The sequence below is a fragment of the Oreochromis niloticus genome, linkage group LG11 (assembly GCF_001858045.2).
Source record: "Oreochromis niloticus isolate F11D_XX linkage group LG11, O_niloticus_UMD_NMBU, whole genome shotgun sequence".
Taxonomy (NCBI): Eukaryota; Metazoa; Chordata; class Actinopteri; order Cichliformes; family Cichlidae; genus Oreochromis; species Oreochromis niloticus.
Window position 1 is genome coordinate 9,285,284 of NC_031976.2, and position 20,537 is coordinate 9,305,820.

The 20,537-nt window shown below is 38.5% G+C and overlaps 1 protein-coding gene across 1 annotated transcript; it reads right to left on the minus strand.

Moving 5' to 3' along the window:
• Positions 1 to 442: 442 nt before the first annotated feature.
• LOC100699650 (lysophosphatidylcholine acyltransferase 1) lies at positions 443 to 19,336 on the minus strand. Its single transcript, XM_003443711.5, has 14 exons — positions 18,880 to 19,336; positions 14,330 to 14,469; positions 13,004 to 13,218; positions 9,146 to 9,258; positions 8,950 to 9,010; positions 8,726 to 8,784; positions 7,343 to 7,377; positions 6,907 to 6,961; positions 6,726 to 6,808; positions 5,684 to 5,809; positions 5,163 to 5,316; positions 4,656 to 4,754; positions 4,154 to 4,295; positions 443 to 3,949 (listed from the first exon to the last, which is right to left on the minus strand). The coding sequence occupies exons 1-14, from the start codon at positions 19,000 to 19,002 to the stop codon at positions 3,726 to 3,728; spliced, it is 1,629 nt and encodes a 542-aa protein (XP_003443759.2). The 5' UTR covers positions 19,003 to 19,336; the 3' UTR covers positions 443 to 3,725.
• Positions 19,337 to 20,537: the final 1,201 nt, after the last annotated feature.

Genomic DNA, 20,537 nt, shown 5'->3' on the forward strand with positions numbered 1-20,537 from the left:
ATGGATTTCTCCTACCCCAGTCTCCGTCATGCAGCCTACTACACAGCTCAACATACTGGACTTGACTTTAAAAAAGAAAAAAGAAAAAAAGAAACACCGCATTTTCTCTGTGTTGCCTCAAGAGGGAGGCATTTATGCAATAACAGGTCAAGAAAATCGATGACTGTAGAACATGTGGCCTAACTACCTTTCTATCACCCTTATAATTCACGGTTATAGATGTAAGCCATACATGGAAGATTAAAACAATCTAAAAATTGATGCTGCAATTACACTTTTCTCAATATCTTTAACATGCAGTAAAGCTAAATTCATAATTACAAATAGAATTTTTTCACAGCAAAGGCTTTCTTGCACTGATGTAGAAGTCATTGCACCCCAACCTCACATAATAAAACCTATGTTACAGGATGACCCAATAACACTGTGACAGAGACAGGAGGAGTGTTGATGCTTCTTTAATTCCATCGGCGAGTCACATTAACAAGTTATATCATAGCAGTCCTGAACAAATTCAAAACTCTCAATCATCAAAATGCATTAACAAAATAAAAACAAAAACTTGTTCAGAAAGAAGTCTGAAGTAAAGCTACAGGAGAAAAGTAGTTTAGTTTCATGGTCCATATACAGTGAGCCATCAGAAAGATAATATCACTCTTTCAGAGTACACAAGTCTTTCGTCTTAGGCTCACTGTTGGATAAACTGTTTAAGCAGGCAGTAATAGCATACAAGTTCTCTCATAGGTTTACATTTTCTCAGACTGATACAAAGTCAGGGGGAAAAAAAAAAAAAAAAAAAAAACTGCCTCTACTGAGGTACCTGAAATGAAAATATGTGAGTGGAGGGAGACAAAAAAGTCACGAAAGGAAATTGAAATAGTATTTTCATATAGCCCCAATGCAGAATTGTTCTGAATATAAATACTGACTATATAAAAAGCACATCTTTGACTTGAATACATATCATAGTACATCATCTTCCTCTGACCGTCCAGTGGAGCTTTCCATTTAAAGTAAAACTGCAGGAGGGGTTCATGTGGCTCAATAAATCGCATTCTCTGTCAGGTGCTGAAATATTGATTTTCTGTTTCAGCCGTAATTCAAAATAAGATTCCCCATTTATATACAAAAACAGTATGGTTTCAAACATACAGAGTGAACTGTTAACTGTGCATTAGAAAAATCACATCACTAAGAAGTAGATTTAATACTTATCCATTTCACGGTGCAAACAGGTTTAAGTCATTCAAATCTTTACACTGATGCCAAGTCCTAGAAGTTCACAAATTCAATTTCAGGCTACAAAATTTCCACAATCCTGAGATGAAGCAGAAAAGTAGGGCTAAAAAGGGAAAAGGGGGGGGGGCTTTCTTTGTGATCTATACTTTTCTCTGTGCTCCCTTTACTGTAACAAATACATGAGGAAAAAAAAGAATCACATTAAAATGATCTACAATACTGTTGTCTACAAATGCAACATGCTTTAGAGCAATGTGAAATATTTCAGAAGAAAAAGCTACTAAAGTGCAAGCACAAATTGATAAAACTTCAAAAGACAAAGTATGGAGACAATACCAAAAGATTGTCATGACGTGTGTGCAGTCTGGAGTGTTTGTATGATGTGGCCCGTCATGTGGCGGTTCTTCGCCTCAGGGCTCAACATATGTACACACTCACACTTTACTTTGTTCAACCTGCACACATCACACATTAGTAAAACAAGGAGGAAGGGGGGGGTGGGGGGATGAAAAAGACAAAAGAAAACCTTAATTCCTTAGGAAAATGTCCACTGGAGATCAGTGCCAAGTGGCCTCCGATTGTGACAAGATTGTCTATACATTCTTGATTTTCGCATAAAAATTCTACAGATTCAAGGCTATCGGTTTCCGTATGAAATCTGCATTTTGTTTCTAAGGAGTGAGCTCATCACGAATAGTAATAATATAGCAATAAACCTTTCATAGTGTAGGAGGAATACAGCACAAAAACAACTGCATTATTACACAAAGAAAAATAAAATGTGGCTCATTTGTCATCAATAAAATCTGCAGAGAAGATCACAGATCTTTGTCATGGCAGTGAAAATAAAAATCAGTCATATACGTATATCAAAAATTCACAAAATGTCCTGCATTTGGAATATTCAAAATACATATAAGAACTCTTCAAAAGCATATATCTTGAGAAGGCTTAAGAGATGTGAAATATTGCTTCACTGAAAGCCATAATGGGATACATATACACTATCCATGATCACAGATGAGATGGGAATGTGATTTAAAATAATCTCCCAAAATCCCTCATTTTGTTTCCAAAATAAAATGTTAAAAAAATCTGACCAAAGAACTAAATGAGGGACTATTTAAACTTAAATTCCTTCACTGTCATTAACATTGAAATCACAACCTCAGCCCCTTACTGAGTGACTAAATCAGACCCCCTGGAGGGGGGGGGGGGGGGGGAGTACCAAAAGTAAAATTACAGGCGGACATTTCAAACAACAGACTGGTCCCTCAAATATCATTAAATGCAAAGGTGTTTGAATCTAAAACATGCCTTGGGGTGTATGAAGCACAATGTTACAGATGACTAAGGAGCAAACTCCATCCTGGAAGTTATTAGGGAAGATTAATTGACAATAATATGGTCCTACAAGGATAACAGTGTAATGCAGAAAATACACTTTTGCCTTTAAAATATCCAACCAAGCTACTTAACTGAATGTGCTTTCAGCGGTCACGTACAGTGATGTTCTTCCACTCGTTTCAACATTACACAACTAGCTCAAAAGGACAGTACAAACCTAGAAGGTGACGTGAAATCATCAAATGCATTTTTGGTCCAAGTGCAATTTCTTTTAAAACATTTTTTAAAAAAAACTTATGTGGGTGAGAAATGACCAAACTGTGGAATGTACATGCATATGATCCATTGAGCGCCAAAAATTGTGACATCATACAAGTTTTTCAATTTTGTCTCTGAACCCTGAGCGAAATCAAATATTGTATTTATGTACAAATACACACACACACACACACACACACACACACACACACACACACACGGCTCATAGAAAGTACGACCACAAACTTGCAGAGACCCGAGTTAACCTCAAATGTGGCTATTGAAGCTAAATACTCCAAGTAGTCCAACAGTTGTCACTGGTACCATCAGGCCTTCCTTTTTCAACACTTAATCCTCAGTCCTGCTTAAATTAACTTGAGCCCATCCTTTCTGCACTTTCTACTTCAAAGGCAGCTATCATAAAGAGAGGAAATGGATAAAAGTTACAAATCAATGATAACCAAATACCGATGACTGGGGCTCATTTTGTTCAGTTTCCCCTCATTTACATGTTAAAAAAAAAAAACTCAAACAAAAGGACAGTCCATACTCAGAGGGAAAAGAATTTGCCCTAGAAATCCTAATATGTGCCTGCGCTTCAAGTATTCAAGTATTGTAACTGAAACAGCCATTGTTTGGCATTCTGACAAATCTTACTATGGAAGAGGGAAAAAAAAGTAACAAAATAAACTTTTTAGAGGCTGAAAATCTCATATTTCACGGATACAATAGTAATAAAAGGGTATGGTAAACTTGATTTCTGTATTTGCGATTAATGAAAGATAGTCCCTTCTTATTCAGCAATTTACAGCTCCCCTTACACAACACCCCTCTCACCAGGAGAGGGGTTTGCTTTCCCCATCCAATTTCTCTAAACTCTTTTAGTTGTGTTTCTTGAGTCCATCTATTGCACCATCGTGGTCGCTGAATTCGGGACAGATACCATTAGCAGTTTTGCTGGTGGCGGCTCCTCTCACTTTCAGTGTCGACAGGCTGGGCTGGGTTTGGTGATCATTGTAGGGAGCACTGTGGAGGTCTGTGTTTTCTGTGTACAGGTAGTCCTCAGCAAAGTCTGGGTGGTGCTCCACAAAATTTCTGAACTTGTCTGCGAAAAGACCACATGGGGGTGCCAGAGACAAAGGCAGCATTAGGAAAAGCTGCCAAGACACTGAGGGCATCTTAAAATAAAGTGTCCTGGTTGCCAAATCTAATCCAATGCATGACGGGGAAAAAACTCACTTTGATAACTAATTTTAGCTCAAAAGAATACAGTGAAATATTTTTATGGCCGTTTTATTCGATCTCTTACCAAATGTGATCTTCCCTGTGTCGTCCACGTCGATGGCGGTAAACAGATGTGACACACTGATGTGACTCACTCCTAAAGCTGTCTTAAGTATAACTGCTAACTCGCTTTCTGTGATGGCACCATCCTCCTCTGCCTCAAACATCTGGGGAAGATGAAATATGATAAGATTAAAACATCTTCTCTTCAGCTTTGCTTTAGGGCCACTTGAACGGCATATAAGGTGACAGTCCTTGCTCAACTCAAATATCAAGCAAGTAAGAAGAGAAGATTATTATGCTCTTCTCACCTTACTTCATCAAGCTGATTTATAGATACCCAGAGTAACTGATCGGCTTCAGTGAAACCCTAAATGCACACTTCATCGAGCATTTTGAAAGGCTTTGAAATATGGGACGAATATAAATGTACTACCCAGAAGATGCGTTAATGGGGCAAATGTTATGCTGGTGCTTATGAAGCACAAAACTATTCTGCCATTTGGTCAGATAAGCATAAATCTTACCTTAAAGGCCAATTTCATTGTTTCCAGAGTTTTGGCAGGCCTGCATACAACAGATAAGGCTATCACATATTCTCTAATATCCATTCTGTTATCTTCATGCTGAAAAGACAAGAGACCACAATAAAAATGAAATCAGACTGTGAGCAAGAATGTTATGTTTCACAGAAGCATCTGGCCGATAGCCATTTAGGTCAAAAACACATAGCAGCAACAAATCTTTTCTTGTTTAGGTTCCATTATGCAAATATGCACACTGGGTTTAGTTTAAAGAAAGCGCATAGAATCCAGTTTTCTAGAAGCACTTTCTCATCAGACTTCAATCACGCCCCAAACTATAACGAATACTGCTTCAGTTGGGCATTTTTCTAAAACTGCTGTTCTGCATTTGCATAATAAAAACAAAACGTGAAAATAATGAAACAAAATGCACTCAAGTAGCAGCAGTTACCACTGTGAAAGACTGCAGAGCAATCATGGTTGTCAGTAAAAGGTCGCTGCAGTTTTTACCTCGTCAAAAAGACCAAACATGTCTCGCAGCATATCTGAAACTGGCACATCGAGGAAGTGTGCAAAGTCTTCCAGTCCCAGCTTCTGCCCCTCCAGCTTCCTGGCTCTGTTCCCATACTCCTGCAAAACCTTCTCAGAGTTCTGTGGTTTCAATCTGGGACAGTGAGAGGGAGAAACGGGTAACTTAATAATAACATAAGAACAACAGTGTAAGCAAGGAGACGGGGGAAAAAAAATGAGAAGACATGTGCATTTGAGAATGAGCAAGCTATGACAACTCTGTAGACTTTACAGTTATACTATATTATATTTACTGTGCTCTGTTTTACTCATTTGCATTTTATCCCCAACAAGTTACATATTTTTCATTGTTTTGACTCTTTCATTCTCTGCTAGACAAAACCCTGAATCCCTGTAAAGTCCCTGCAGTGTTGGGAGAATATTTTGCCTTCCTCACCCTTGTGCCCCTTACTTAGTCATCTTTGATAGGTTTATTGCCTTGGAAAGTTTGAATGACTCACCCCAGTCTCCTGACAAGCTTGGCAAACTCCAGCAGACAGGTGTCGACTGGCAGCCTCAGCTGGCCTTCTGCCATGGCCAGCTGGCAGTCTTCAAATGAATAATCTGTGATGGGTACCCCCAGGGCTCTGTGCACCACACAGGAGAGATAATGATGGGACATCAGTTTGTGCAAATCAATACGAACTTTGCTTAAGGCCAATAACGCAGAGAAAGTATCCGATACATCTACTTTGAAGTTGAGAACAATGTTCCAAGTTTTCTCCATGAATCTGCAGAGCTGAAGTTTCCCATTTGTAGCTCAAAGCAATAATGCACAAAATGTAAGAATCTAGTAGGCAAGTATAGCCTTTACACAGCATAAGACAATGATAACTAGGTGGTTCCCATTCATTTAGGATTGTATTTTATATATAATTATTATACTTAAAGAAAAATGCAAAGTTTCTAAACAGTGTATACTTGATATAATGATTAGATATCAATGGAAATCTAAAAGATGTGGATTAATACAACTTTATAGCCTTAAGTTGTTTACCCCTTTCACAAACCAAGCCCTACAGTGATGGACACATAAAATATAAAAACATAGCCTGTTTATAAAATGGGCCTGCATCTTTGTGTGTAAACCTGAGCGCCCATCGGATTGGACTAAAACTGTGGGATAGGGTAGTGACTTGTTACTCTGCTTTGTTCTCCTTAATTTGCTAAATGTATTACACTGTTTTGTATAGAATCTAATCTGAAGCTGACAATTGAGATCACAATCTCAGTGTTTACTACTGTCATATAGCAATGGACTTGATGTCCTTTTGCAGCTAGAGGGCTCACCCCCTGCTGGCCATTAAAAGTAATGAATGATTAAGGCACTTCTGCAATGCCTTTACTTTTAAAACATGCAGACAGACAAACGGTATACGTATGCTGTATCACCATTTTTAAATGAAGAGGCAAAATAGGAATAATAGATTAACCTCAGTCAACTTTGTGTTGTGTACATAAATTGTTGAAATGTATATAAAATGATCAATTATTTCAACGTACTTAGCCATGATACGTCTCACATTGATGGCGAAGAGTGCGGGATTCTTCTTCTCCTCCTCTGAAGGTGTATAGATGGGAAGAAACTGTAGAAAGCCCCCCCAAAAATATATTTTTTAAAATCCTTACCATCTCTCTATGGGTAGATACACCATTATCTGTATTGACAGTAATGCACACTTACCTCTATCACAAACTCATTGTGTAACTGGCAAAGTGTCAGCCATAAAATTTGGAATCTGGATAATAACAGGACATCAACAACAACAAAAAAATTACAAAGGAGAGCGTTGCACAGACTACACGTCAACTGAAAACCTCTTTTACTTTTCTCTTGTTGTTTATTTATTTTTCTTCATGCACAAATGTTCAAACCCTTTAATATTTAAGTTCAAGCTGGGAAAGCTTAAGGTAATGTGCCAGAATAAATTAATTAAAACACTGTCAAATTGTCAAGTCATGTGAGATTGTGTATAAATATTATGCAATTTCCATACTTGTCATTTTGAGTTTAGTTCTTGGTTTATTTATGTCTGATTTTGACTTAGAACAATGTTAGTTACAGTATGTAAAGAATGCACAAAGTGTTAAATTAAGAAACTGTGAAATTCTGTACTTACGCTCCTGGGCCTTGCCATGTCCATGTGATTGTGTCCTGTAAAAAAAAATAGATAAATAAATAAACCACATGAAGAAGAGACAAATTATTAGTCTCTCAAACGCACTTATCTTTTTTGTTTTTGGCTCAAGTGATAACTTCGCTCCAGCTTTCTTTTTCACATGCAGCTTATTCTCAATCAGTTTAAAAATGATTACAGTGTAATTAGTTTATGGTAAGTTAAGTGTGCAATAAAATACTTAACTCCAGCACATTAAAATTCAGTTTGGACAAACATTTTTCAGACACCCCCAACAAACATTTCATACGGGTTTCAATATGTTACAGTTTTGACATGTTTACTCAGAGCAAAAACATTTATTAGCTTTAGATTTCACCTGGATACGTGCTTAGGTTTCCAAAGCTAAGAGATTCATTGTGCTAACAAAATGATTCTGTAGCCTTTTAAACTTTGAAAGGCTTTTATCCTTTTATGGACATTTCCAAAATAAGGTTGCTCCAAAATGTAGGAAATGCTATGTTTAGCCCCTTAAATGTAAACACTGTAACATAATGTGTGTCAATAAAATTCAAAATCCATTATTTTTCATGGCAGACTGAATTTTTTTTTATTATCATTATATTAAAAAGTCTACTGTTCTAATGCAATGACACCTATTACATCCAAATGAGGCAGCCCAGGAATTAATATTCACACAGACTAGCTAGAAGTTATTAAAATTTGGTTTCTGTGCTTCGTTCTAATGCTTTGCAGTAGAATACACATGGGCAAAATGGGCATCACTAGAGTTTTTTCCCAGCTAGAGTGATTTTATATAGCTTAAAAACTAAGTTCTTCTGGAATCGCTTTTAACTCTTTAAAGCTGTGGAACCCACCCCCCTTTTCTTTCCTCTAGCTGTGGACACTGACTTCATTTTCATCAGAGATAATTTTCATATGTAAAATTATGTCTCAGAAAGCTGTTATGCTTTTGAATGACTAAATTCTGCAGTCATAGTAAGATAATTTGCTGTGATATCAGCAGAACTCTAAGAAAATGGTGCTGTGTTGCCTTGCTGTGCATCATTGCGTTACTGCACAGTTATTATCATTGTGCATGAATTTCGGCATCATAAAAGTAAAGCCAATAGTGCCATTATGAGGAAAAATGGCGAAAAAAATGGCATCAATCAACAAAACTTTTTAGGTATCTTTGAAAATTCCAGAACAAAAGCATCATGGTTAACAGTCAATTGGTTTGAAGAACAAAAGGCGGGATGAGTGCTTATCTGAATAAAATGAATGAAGGCCACAGTACACAATTCTATTTCTAATCTATCACCTAATGACAAAAAGGCTAACGGTTGCTTAAGTTGCTAAAAACCCTTTTACCAATTTACTTACCAGTTTATTAGGGTAACGAATGACCACAGGCTGCACTGGTACAGCTGGGATGAAGGCCCCTACAAGGATTTAAAAACAACATCAAAAACAAGACAGGAGACTAGTTTTCATTTGTTATATTTGTAAAGGAAACATGCTGGTCTAAGAATAAATTAGAATAGCAATTACACACTTAAAAAAACAAAACAAACAAACGAAAAAAAAAAGAAAACATGGGCACTTACCTGGCTTAAAGGTGATTAGGCAGGATCTATTGGTGCATGTTCCCTCTGGAAAAATCATGATCTGTATGTATGAGAGGGAAACTAGTTAGTGATTGATGTTTACAGCAATGTCTGGTAAAAACAGATCATGGCATTCAAGCATTTAATAGGTGCAACATGATGACTCTTGCATAACTTCTATCTTGCACCAACTTACCTGAGGCCATTCTCCACCAGAGCGGGCTCTGCGTTTGATCTCCTCCACAGTCTTCTTTCTGGAGTCCTGGTCTGACCGGGAAACGAACACCGGCCTGATGTACTTAATCAAAGCTTGAAGCAGAAGGAAGAGAGTGGAGAAAATTCAGATAGAAATTACTTGAGAAGCCATTGCTGCAAACAACAAATACTTATATTACCGCAATAAATATTACAATCATAAATGTAAAACTGTCAAACATCAAAAAGCACAAATGCTTCACTACACAGAATAATTTAATCAGGCAGAGATATCATCTTTTGCTAGCACAAAACTCAATCAAAAGTCTAAAGTTTTTAACACAACAAAGGAAAAACAGTATCCAATAATGACTGGGATTAGATACATTTCAAGCAAAAATGCATAATTTCATGAAAATTTGTAAGATCCACAAAAGGTTTGCAGGATTGTTAAATATATCTTACACTGTTAAATACATCTTACATTGTACTTGCATTTCCTTTTGCTGTCAAAAAAAATTAATGGTGTACTTTATTCAGTGAGTATAACTCATAAATATACGGAAGGAGATACACAATTACAAGGAACAAAAGGAACAAAAACTGTCACACAGTCGGGTTCCATTTGATGTCAACTTCCCCTTTTGAAGACAGATTAGGAAACCAATGCTGAACAATAACCCCCACCCACTCAGTGACCTGCTGGCCAGTCACAGGAGTACAGTCGGTGACAGACTAAGATTACCCAAATCCACCACTGAATGACACAAGAAATCATTGCTGCCTGTGGTCATCTTTCTGTACAGTTCCTCATCTAAAGCACAAATACACAATGCAGTAGTTGCACACTTTTAAGATCTACACATACTGTACAGAGACAATAACAAAATAAGTATGATAAGAGAGGGACCTCAATTGAAACTTTATCCATATTCAATTTTGTTTTATATATTGGGATATCTATATATTAGAGCCATTTGTATTTATAAGAACAATTTTGTAATATATTGTACTTTAAGTAGTTACTTTTCTTACTGCCTTGAGCAACTGTTTCCCCTGGAATAATAAAGTATTCTGATTCTGATTCATCTAATGTTTAAATATAAGCCACCTTTCCATTGTAGGAACTCTGAGCAGGCAGAAGGTGGCACTAAAATACACAGGACATAACTTCCAGCCCTCTAACCAGCCCTTTCAATTTGTTCTCATGACCATGAGACCATCGTCAGATGATGGGATAACTGATTTGAAACACCTCCGGCTGCGATGTCAATTCAGAGCACAACAAAACAACAGTAATGGTCAGTGCAACTATCGATCTATGAAAACAACCAGTGACAACAGGGGTAATGGTGGCTATATGACTATTTGTTATGTCCGTCTATATTATATGATTCTTTTTATTTTGTTGACAGTGATACAGTTTTTGTGCTGGCAGTAGTTACACGCTGGAGCTTTTATCAGTCCACTGCTGACTTGGTTGATGATGATCACCTGCATTTGAAACTGAAACTTTAACCTTTACATACTGACACAATCTACAACAACAGTGCTGAACCAGTTAACTGTGTGCATAATATCAGCTACAGAGCAACTGGCTAATGTAATGCTAGATCATTTATTTATTTGTTTTTCTAAGCCCTATCAGGTGAAATGAGAACATTAACACTTGTTGCCACCCACTCCACCTTACCTCCACTCTCTTCTTCACATCTATAGAGCACTGTCTATTCCTTTGGCTGGTTAACCGCTGGAGTGTAAATTTATCTACCATCACAGCTTCACTGTTACACCCATCTCCCTCTCATTCACTGAATTTCATCCCTCTTCTCTCCAGGCTCTTTACCACCTGCTCTCCTCATCTCACTATAGATCACAATGTCACCTGTGAACTCCTATCTGATGACATCTGTCAACCTGTCCATCATCACTGCAAACAAAAAGGGGCTCAGAGCTGATCCCCGATGTAATCTCACCCCCACTTTGAACCCGTTTGCCACTTCTACTGCACAGCTATCCACTGTTTTGCTGTCCTCATACACGTTCTGCACCATCCTCATATACTACTACAGTTCCTCTCTTGGCACCTTATCATATGCTTTCTCCAGGTCCACAAAGACACAATGCAATTCCTTCTGACGTTCTCTACAATTCAACACTTTCAAATCAAACATCACATCTACAGTGCTCTTTGTGCTGTAACAACAAAACTGCTCATTTCACAGCCAAAAAGTACTCTTGCTTAATGCTGTGAAATTAGTGTAGTGCATAATAACTGAAAGAACAGATTTAAATTTTTGTCCAATATATGTGCAATCTGTGCATGTAGACGTGCAAAAGGACACGTGCAACGACAAACAGGAAACTGAGTAGACAAAGACTAGGTTAAAAAAAAAAAAAGCCTCTCTTTGCTCATACAGAAAGTCAAGAGAAAAATAGAAGTTTAGGAGTAGTAAGGGAAACAAAATGAAGAAAGAAAAAGGTGAGACCATGACAAGAAGAAGAAATGATTTCAACTGTGAGCTGTCTGCTGACAGGAAGGGATTACATCTCTCGCAAGAACCCTACAAGTCGCTCTGCACACGTCATTCTGGCTGATCAGGTCTTAATGCTTATTCTGGATTCCACGTGGCCATGCACTGGTGCTTGGTTCCTACTGCAAGTCCAAAAGGACTTGTCACCCTAAAGAACATTAGAGGCCCTTTAACATTTTAGGGAAAGCCAATATTGAGATAGTAGAAACAATAGAATAACAGCATAAACTTCAATATATTTTTACAATTTCAAATGCATTCATTTGCATTTTTTACACTTTAGCCCAGCTAATCCAAATCATAATAGCTGACTGCATATTGTTTAAACGGACAATTTGCCAATAAACAAATATGCTGAAATATGGTCGTAATCCTGCAACACAAGTAAAGCTGCTTTAACTTGGCCAAGCTTCACTCAGCCTGGAGCTAACAATGTGGCTAATTACTGACTCAGCAGGCAGAGCAGGAGGAGAAAGGAAGGCAAAAATAACACATAAACACCTTCACAGCATGTTCTGCTCACGGGGACATAAGAACCGGTGACTGAACTGGCAATTGAGAAGACTGTTGAACTTGCAGGCTAGTTGATAGGATCTGACTTATAGTATTGTACTGAGTGCGTCTAAGCAAGTCCTGCCTGACCTCTGGATGTCACTCTAGGATGTGCAAAGACAAGGCCACACGGCTATCTAAATAAGCATTTGGCTTTGTGGGATCCATGTCTAGCTATGAATAAAATTAAAAATTATTAGTCTGAGTGTCTTTTATCCAGACAAGTATATTTTGACTTGGCCCCTTTTGACATGTTTGTGGGTTAAGGAATGTTGTGAGTACAGTGTAAAAATAAAGTCAATAAAGTGAAAAATAAAGTCAAAAATAAAAAAATAAGGTCAAACTTGAAGTTTGACTATATATTTTTTTAACAAAATTAGCTTGTTTAGTCACAGTTGGAAACTCAACGTATTGTTCTGGAGTATAATATCTGCTTTCATTACAGCATAGCATCTGTATTTTCTTTGTCTTTTTTTGAGGTATAGCACCTGCTGTGAACAAAAACCAAGCTACACTTGCTTTTAACTCATCAAAATTAAATGCAAATCAGAGTGGGAAATCCCCTGTTGACTGTAACGGCAGAAAAGTTATGGGAACTGTCTTACTGATGCTGTACTGATAATCTTCCCCTTTGTACAAGCCACATACCACAAATATCATCTTTCCCTCACGTGCTGCTGAAATGTATCTAGTAACTCACTGTCATGAGCAATGAGATTTTTTTTTGTGTGTGCCTGTGTGTTCATGTGTGTGGTGGTGCTGGGGTTACTTACTTCCCCAGAGAGGTATATCCTTGCTCTCAGCCTTCATGACAATTGAGGACATTGTCATGGTGACTGGGATGGCATCAAAGTAAGAAGAGTGGGGTGCCAGGGTAAGGATAGGTGCTTCTGTAGGCAATGCCCTCCGCCCTTTCACAGTCATCCAATGGAACCCTCCCGCAAACCACATGACTCGCATGATTATTCTCAGAATGATGTCCACCAGTCTGGAAACAAGATCATCCATGTGTGAGAAGCACTTTTCACTTCTTTCAAATAAAAGAAAACACTTTAAATGATATAGCATAGTTTATTAAAATAGCAGTATCAATCTTCGCAAAGGAGTCATAAGGGACACAGGATTATGAACTCTTATAAGTTGCTATGGAAAATAAACACTGTAAATAAGTGGTGACCAGAAGGGAACTGACACCATAACCGCCTGTAATGCACAGTGTGGGGTCTAGTTCTTCAAATGTATTACTTTTCATGCTGTTTCTTCACTAACACTACCGGTGAGATCTCACAAATTAAGACAGAAATATATCCATCATCTTTCCAGTCAAGGCCAATCAAGAAACTAGCTATAATGTAAGTTTTGCTAAAAACACCTTTTACCAGAAGTATCACAAAATTTCTATTTGACACACAGCACTTTAAGTACATCAGAACTTTAAATTCAACAAAAAGCGCTTGGTTGGTATCATCATAAAGTGAGTAAGACAGCAAAGACTAGCTGGGGAACTGTGTGCTTTAACCCTACAGGGCCTGCTGTCAGTAGCCAACCTAAACTTGATATTAAAGATGCTCATGACTATGCGATTGTTTCTTGTCTTAAAAGCAATAAATTCCTCAATTTTTACTCTCTACTGTCAGGAGGAAGTGGGCACCACCTCCACAACTAAATTATAGAAAGACGCCTTTCAAACTACCAGGTGCTAGATTGGCAAAAACATGTTTGAACTTGGATGCTATCGTACAAACTCAACAAACATAGGAAGTCACATACTTCGACAAATTTTGTTGTGCAGTTCCTTCGAAAACATAAAATGAGTAATGCAAGGTAGGCACATCACAAATCTACCATAACAATGCACATTAGTTTAGCGGTACTAGACACTGCATTCTAAACTCCCTCATTCAAGAAGGGTCGCCATAGTTTGGATACCCACAACTCCAAAGGGAAACCAGGGATCTTTTATTTCTTAGGCCAATGTGCAAATCATTACACTATGGAGCCACTCCAGCTTAATTACTGAATTTTGAGTCAGTTCTACCAGTTGTTTTTTTTTTTTTGTTGTTGTAATTATTGAAAGCTATACATTAAAAAACACCCACCTTCTCCAGAGGCACTGGGGTTCAACGGTGGTCTCGGAACGCCCCACTGAGGCAATGAAGGCAAAAGGCCAGGCCAGCAACATCATGAATGCAGCTATGAGTAGACGGATGGGGAATAGCGTGACTGTCATTAATGCAATCTGTTAAAATAGAGAAAAAGCAAAAAGATCAGTTATTTTCTATACTGCTACAGTTCTTATTTGTAAACGAATTCAGCCTACAGAATGAATCCATGACTGAAGTGATCTCTTGTAGGATGGGTATGTCAGCAACTTCATAACTGTTCAGGTTGCCAAACTGGAGCTGTAATGGTCGAACAACAATGGTCTCAGGCTGCAGTTCTAACAAGTAAAATGACTGTGTGTGTTTGTAAAATAAGCAACGCACAAATGCAAACTCGTGCCTAATATGCGTGTCCTACACAGTATAAATGGCAGCGAGTTTTGTAGCATGGCCTCTAAACATAGCTCTTATAATTTAAGACTACGCAATACAAATTTGTCTTATGGGTTTACTACCTATACTCATAAGCAATATCCTTTAAAGCTGACATGTTATATAGCAAGTTGTGCATTCTTGGAGGCTCTGATAATTCTTGCACCTCACTCTAAAGATTCAGTTATGACTGTTTATTTAAAAGCTATTCATGACCCTGATAAGCACACCTTATCTTTTGTCAATATTTGTCCTGATAGCAAGCACTGCTGTTAAACATCAAGTCTAAGTGGCCTACCTTATCAGGAGAGAGTTCTTATCTAACAGCAAATTCAGTTTTAACTGCATTTTAAAATGCCAAACAGATTCTCAAAAAAGAGGGGTGGGGGTGCTTGTTGTTAAGAATGACTTAGACCTGTGCACTGTTGAAAGATCAATTCAAAGCACAGGAATACATGAATGTCAACAGGCAATGCTAGTAAAGGGACTCTTTGGAATTTAAGAGGTATAGCAATGTACTAAAAAACTTATTTAATCCCAAACTTTATTTTAGGGCTTATGATGTAATGTAATCAAATATAAAAATTTTATCTAACAGACTGTATGAATCTTTTTTCTGTCCTAATTAAAGTCCCAAGAGGCTGAAAACAATCTATACTGTTAAACCACATAATCACACATATGTATCAGAAGGCTAAGTAAGAAAGTGAGCTCTGTGTTAAACATCAGCTATACACACAGTTCCACACTAACCTCAAAGATGGTTTTTTGTGCATTTGTTTCACTTTTTTTTTCTTTTTTAAATAACAGCAAAAATGCAAAAACAATAGAGTGCTTTTAGCCTGTGTTTAAGGAGATGCCGACAAATTAACAGGAAAACACTTCTCTGAATTAGCAGCATTGACAAAATTAAAATCAGAGCGAATTGCATATTCCCAGAGGGTTTTTGTTTAACCACACCGGTACCGGTCCGTGAGTCGTTTGGTACCGGGCCGCGAAAGTTGAGGCTCAGGTGTGAAATGTATGGTTTTCAGGGTTTTTATCGGTTTTCAGCGTTATTTTGTTATCGTTTTTATCGTTAACTCGGTTTTCCTGGGTCTTTTCATGTGTGTTATGAATAAATCTTTTTTCAGTACCGGCACTAGTTTTATTTTGTTGTATTTATTCGCGACACCTTATTGCCGGTCTGTGAAAATATTGTCGGGCATAAACCGGTCCGTGGCGCAAAAAAGGTTGGGGACCGCTGGTTTAGAGAACAGTGATGGTTCCTCACAATGCTAATGCCAACACTAATACAGTAGGCAGTGCTCTGCCAATCATTGTATGCTCTATCAGACCTGCAAGGCTGCAATCTTTTCTGTGTTACAATCATTTCATGTTCAACATTTATAAACTCCAACTTTTAAATGAGCGGGATCATACCCCTCGTAATATTATTCAGTGTGGATGTAGAGGCTGGATACTGTACAGCAAATGCTGAAGGCCATTTAGTTATGAAGGGGCAGGAGGTATTGTTTTCCAAAGCACTGATGTGCCCAGTCTTGATGTCAGACCACATAAAACTTCTAATTATACTAAAAAGTCACCACAATATCATCGCTCATCGGGTAGTGAATCACAGCGATTATCATATACAGGGCAGCATTTTGCTAGGGAATCCTGTGTTCTGGCATTCATGTAGGAATTATTATTTAATGATGTGGTTGTGTGCAATTATGAGAAGTTGTACACAGACAGATTTGGGCCTTTAGGTTAGGCTTGTCAAAATCAGACTGCTAAGATTAGCAGAATGCATTGTGACACCTCACCAGCTTTTGGGAGTTTCTCAGGAATAGTTTTTTGGAATAGAATATTGGCTGACCGCAATCTAATCAAGAACATCACAAAATATTGCCATATTGTCGCCCTACTGATCAGCTCTCGGTCAATTAACTTGCATATGAAAGTTTACAGACACAGCATAAGCAACTTTATGTGGATTGAATGGGTAAGTATTGAATTACAAAGCCTCTAAAGTTGATCCAAGGCTTAGCCACATTAGTCATTTGCCCAATTAGTAAGAATTATCTACCTTATTACAACTGCCTCTTTTTACAGAAATCCACTTCAAGCATCAGCAAAGAAGTGAAAAGAATTTATTCCTTTTAAAAATGTGCAAACACAGAATAATTCTCAATTCATTAACAGCCAATCAGTCCTCAAGCCGTTAGCCTGCAAAACTGTTTAAAGTTAAAGCTTTATGGTTTGACAGCAACTCCTCTGATCCTTATTGTCCATTACTTAATTAAATTATCACCATACAACTGAGCCAGTCTTTCACATTTGTGAAACACCAATGCAACTCAAAAACTTCTTCAGTTTGTGTGTTTCACTAGAAAGACTGTGACAATGTCCGGTTTTACAATAAACAGTGAGAACATACTGCAGTTCCCTTTCTCTCTGAAGTGAAAACAGACTCTGTGGGTTGATCATTTTAAAGTCCAAAATGTGTCTTCCGCAAGTAGCTGTGGATGTGAAAGCAAGACCTGAGCACGATGCTCTCTGTAGCCTCTTTGAGTGTCACTTATCAGTGGTCCAGTTGTTAGACTCAAACCTTTATGTGCACTTGTATGCACAAAGTCTCATGAAGAGGTTTTAATTCATCCCCTTTTGTTTATATATTAAACTTGTTGGAGAAACCACACTTTTGTTTTAGTCTTGAGGAACGGCTAATATATGTAAGCCTATTCTCTTGGCTTTGATCCACCTACCTGCCACACATTCTCAATTCTCCCTCCAGTCTCTATGGAAAAAAAGCAACAAATAAAGAGATGTGCTTGACCTTCCCCTAGTCACTATGTGTATCTGTAACACCATACTCTATTGCAGAATGGCAGAGCTGCCTCATTCAGAAACGGTGGCCTTCCCATTCCACTGAGCTGTGTTACTGAAAATACCTAACACATAGCCATGCTGCAATTCCACATTGTTTACTAACACAGCACATATTACATTATCTATGCTAAGAATAAGCAGTCAATTGCAAGTCAATGCTCAGAATGCATGCACAGAGGCACACACATCTCTGTGTCAGCTATTTCGAGAGATCATATGTGGTTAACTACAAAGGGCCCCACGTGTGCCTTTAATTCACAAGCAGCTCCAGTTTTCAAGAACATGAACTGTAGGTTCTCATTATCTGTGCCTAATGCAACACGTCGCAAAAGTGGACAAGAGGTGTAAATCTGTGCAGGGTTCAAATTTCCGCTGAGTGATGTCTGTGCTTCTCATTTAAACAGTTTCATGACTTTGAGTGAAGCTGATCAGTGGAAGCCTAGTCGCTGCAAACTTGACTTGCCCTCCAATTAACACCTTTTGCAGAGAAGCCCGAAAGCTCCAAATCTGATTACGCGCAGCAGCAGTGACGAATAGCTGCTACAAAGTTTTGCTCTATCTTCAACGAGAAAGGCAAATTGCTTGAACATTAAGAGCTGTGGGGAAACCCATTTTATTTGTAGACAGGAGGGGGGTTGGAAAAAACGTGTCTGCCGGTTTACAACCCTCCTTCTCCAAATCCTCACGTGTTAGTTGAACCGCGATAACCAAGGAAGCCAGAACAAAAAATAAGAGAAGCATTTTAAATAAACCCCGTACACAAATGTTGTCATCCAATTTAGTGAAACCCACCAAAAAACATTTCTAATAGCCGGAGTAAGAATAAACAGCAACAAGCTAGGCCCCTCTTGGACAGGCAGCCATGCTCAAATAACTGACTTTCGTTCTCCTATTAGAGAGACAGAGTGATTTATAAGCTTTACATCAGGTAGTCGTGTGTAAAATGGGATATTCTTTCTACAATTAAGGCGATTTTTTTAAAGACCCTCAGCGCTTTCAATGGGGACTCAAGTAAGGCAGTAGAACCGACAAGATAGCGGAGAAAAAGCAACATGTATGTAGCTAATGTTAGCTGACTAGCTAATACTAGCTCAACTGACTGCATGCAATCAAGGGAATCAGTTAAATAACTGACAGTATGACTCCGTGTCGCACTAAAGTGGTAGTGTTCCACAGGCAGCTAGAACTGCATGAATGCAAGAATAGGTTAAAAATGCGTGCAAACACATACACAAAATTACCTTTGCTTTTTCCAGTGGGGTGAATTTCAAGACGTGCACAAAAGGGTTTCTGACCGGTGGAGCTTGATCCATTTTCTTTCCATCTCCTTCCATCGCACATTGTCTGTTACTCGGCAACCTCATTTTTTATAGAGGTAATATTAGTCGTGGCTGCAGCTGTATTTCTTAATACTTCAGTCAGAAAACTGATTCTACTTGAAAGGAAGGCTCTTCACGCAAAACGTAGCGTCCCTTATCTGTCTTGGACAGTGGCTAATTGAGCTGGCAGTGCAGGGTTATTAACGCTATCTTCCTTTCTTGGACAGCATGGAGGGATGATGACTGGCTCGAGGATTAGCTGGGGATGTCTGAAGTCGCCGATATCGCAGGAGTCCTTCCTCCACACCGTGCTCCCCAATCAAACCAGTCCGCTAGCTTTGGATGCTAACGGAGCCGCTGTTCCACTCGTCCTGCATCACGCATGCGCAAGACAATCTCTCTTACCCATGTCGATCCCCTGTGCCCAGCATGGTGTGATGTTGCGTTCACATCTAACAAAAATGTCGTAATTTTAATAATTTGATAAATTTGGTCTACGTTTTGTTTGTTTATTTGTATTTGGGAGGATATTTATTAATTTAGTTTCACTTTTTTAAAAAAATAAATATTTATAACACAAGCACACCTAAATACGGTTTGCTTTTGGGTTAAAATTTATATAATGATGTATATATTTCAAAAAGAAAATCCCAACACTGTTCATGATGTGAATGTTTTCGAAACGTCCTCAATGTTCTGTAGAATGGTAGAGTAGCGTGTATGTAGAGTTTCCCGTGACTGCAAAAGTACAGCAGAAGTGGAAAGGGAAACTACCAAGAAGGAATTCGGTGTATCCGCTGGGCAGAGGAAAAGGGACACTTGGTGGCGGAACGAGGAAGTAAGGAAAAATATTCAAAGCAAGAGCTTAACAAAGAAAAAGTGGGATGGGCAGGGGGATGAAGGAAATAGACATGAATACTGAGAATGTAGGTGTACAGCAAAGAGGGATGTGGCAAAGGAAAAGGGCTTGACTCTAAAGAAGGATAAAGGGTCTTGTATCAATTGGCCAGGCAGAAAGATCGATCTGGAAAGGATGTGCAACAGGTCAGGGTGATTAAAGATAGAGTACTGAAGAGCGTGTTGAGAATTTGGAAGGAGTACTTTGAGAAACTGATGAATGAAGAGGGAGGATGGATGAAGGACAGCTATTGAATCATTAAATGCAGAAGATTAGTAAGAGTGAGTGAGGCCAGCTATGAAGAATATGAAGGGTGAATGACAGACCTGTGTCGTTGTGGACCTGTCTAAAAATGCCTGAGGATGGAGAAGAATTTTTGTAAAGGTCAGGAGGAGTTGCACTGTGTCTTTGTGGATCTGGAGAAAGCATAAGACAAGGTGCCAAGAGAGGAACTGTGGTACTGCATAAGGAAGTCAAAAGTATGTGAGGGGTGGTGCAGGATATGTATGAGGACAGTGAGACAATGGTAAGGACAGTGCACAATGAAGATTCATGGATGTAGTAAAATAGGACATGCAGAGGGTTTGCGTGACAGAGAAAGATGCTAGGGATAGGGTTAGATGGTGGCAGATGGTGCATTCTGGCAAACCCTAAAAGGAGGAGCCGGAAGAAGAAGAAGAAG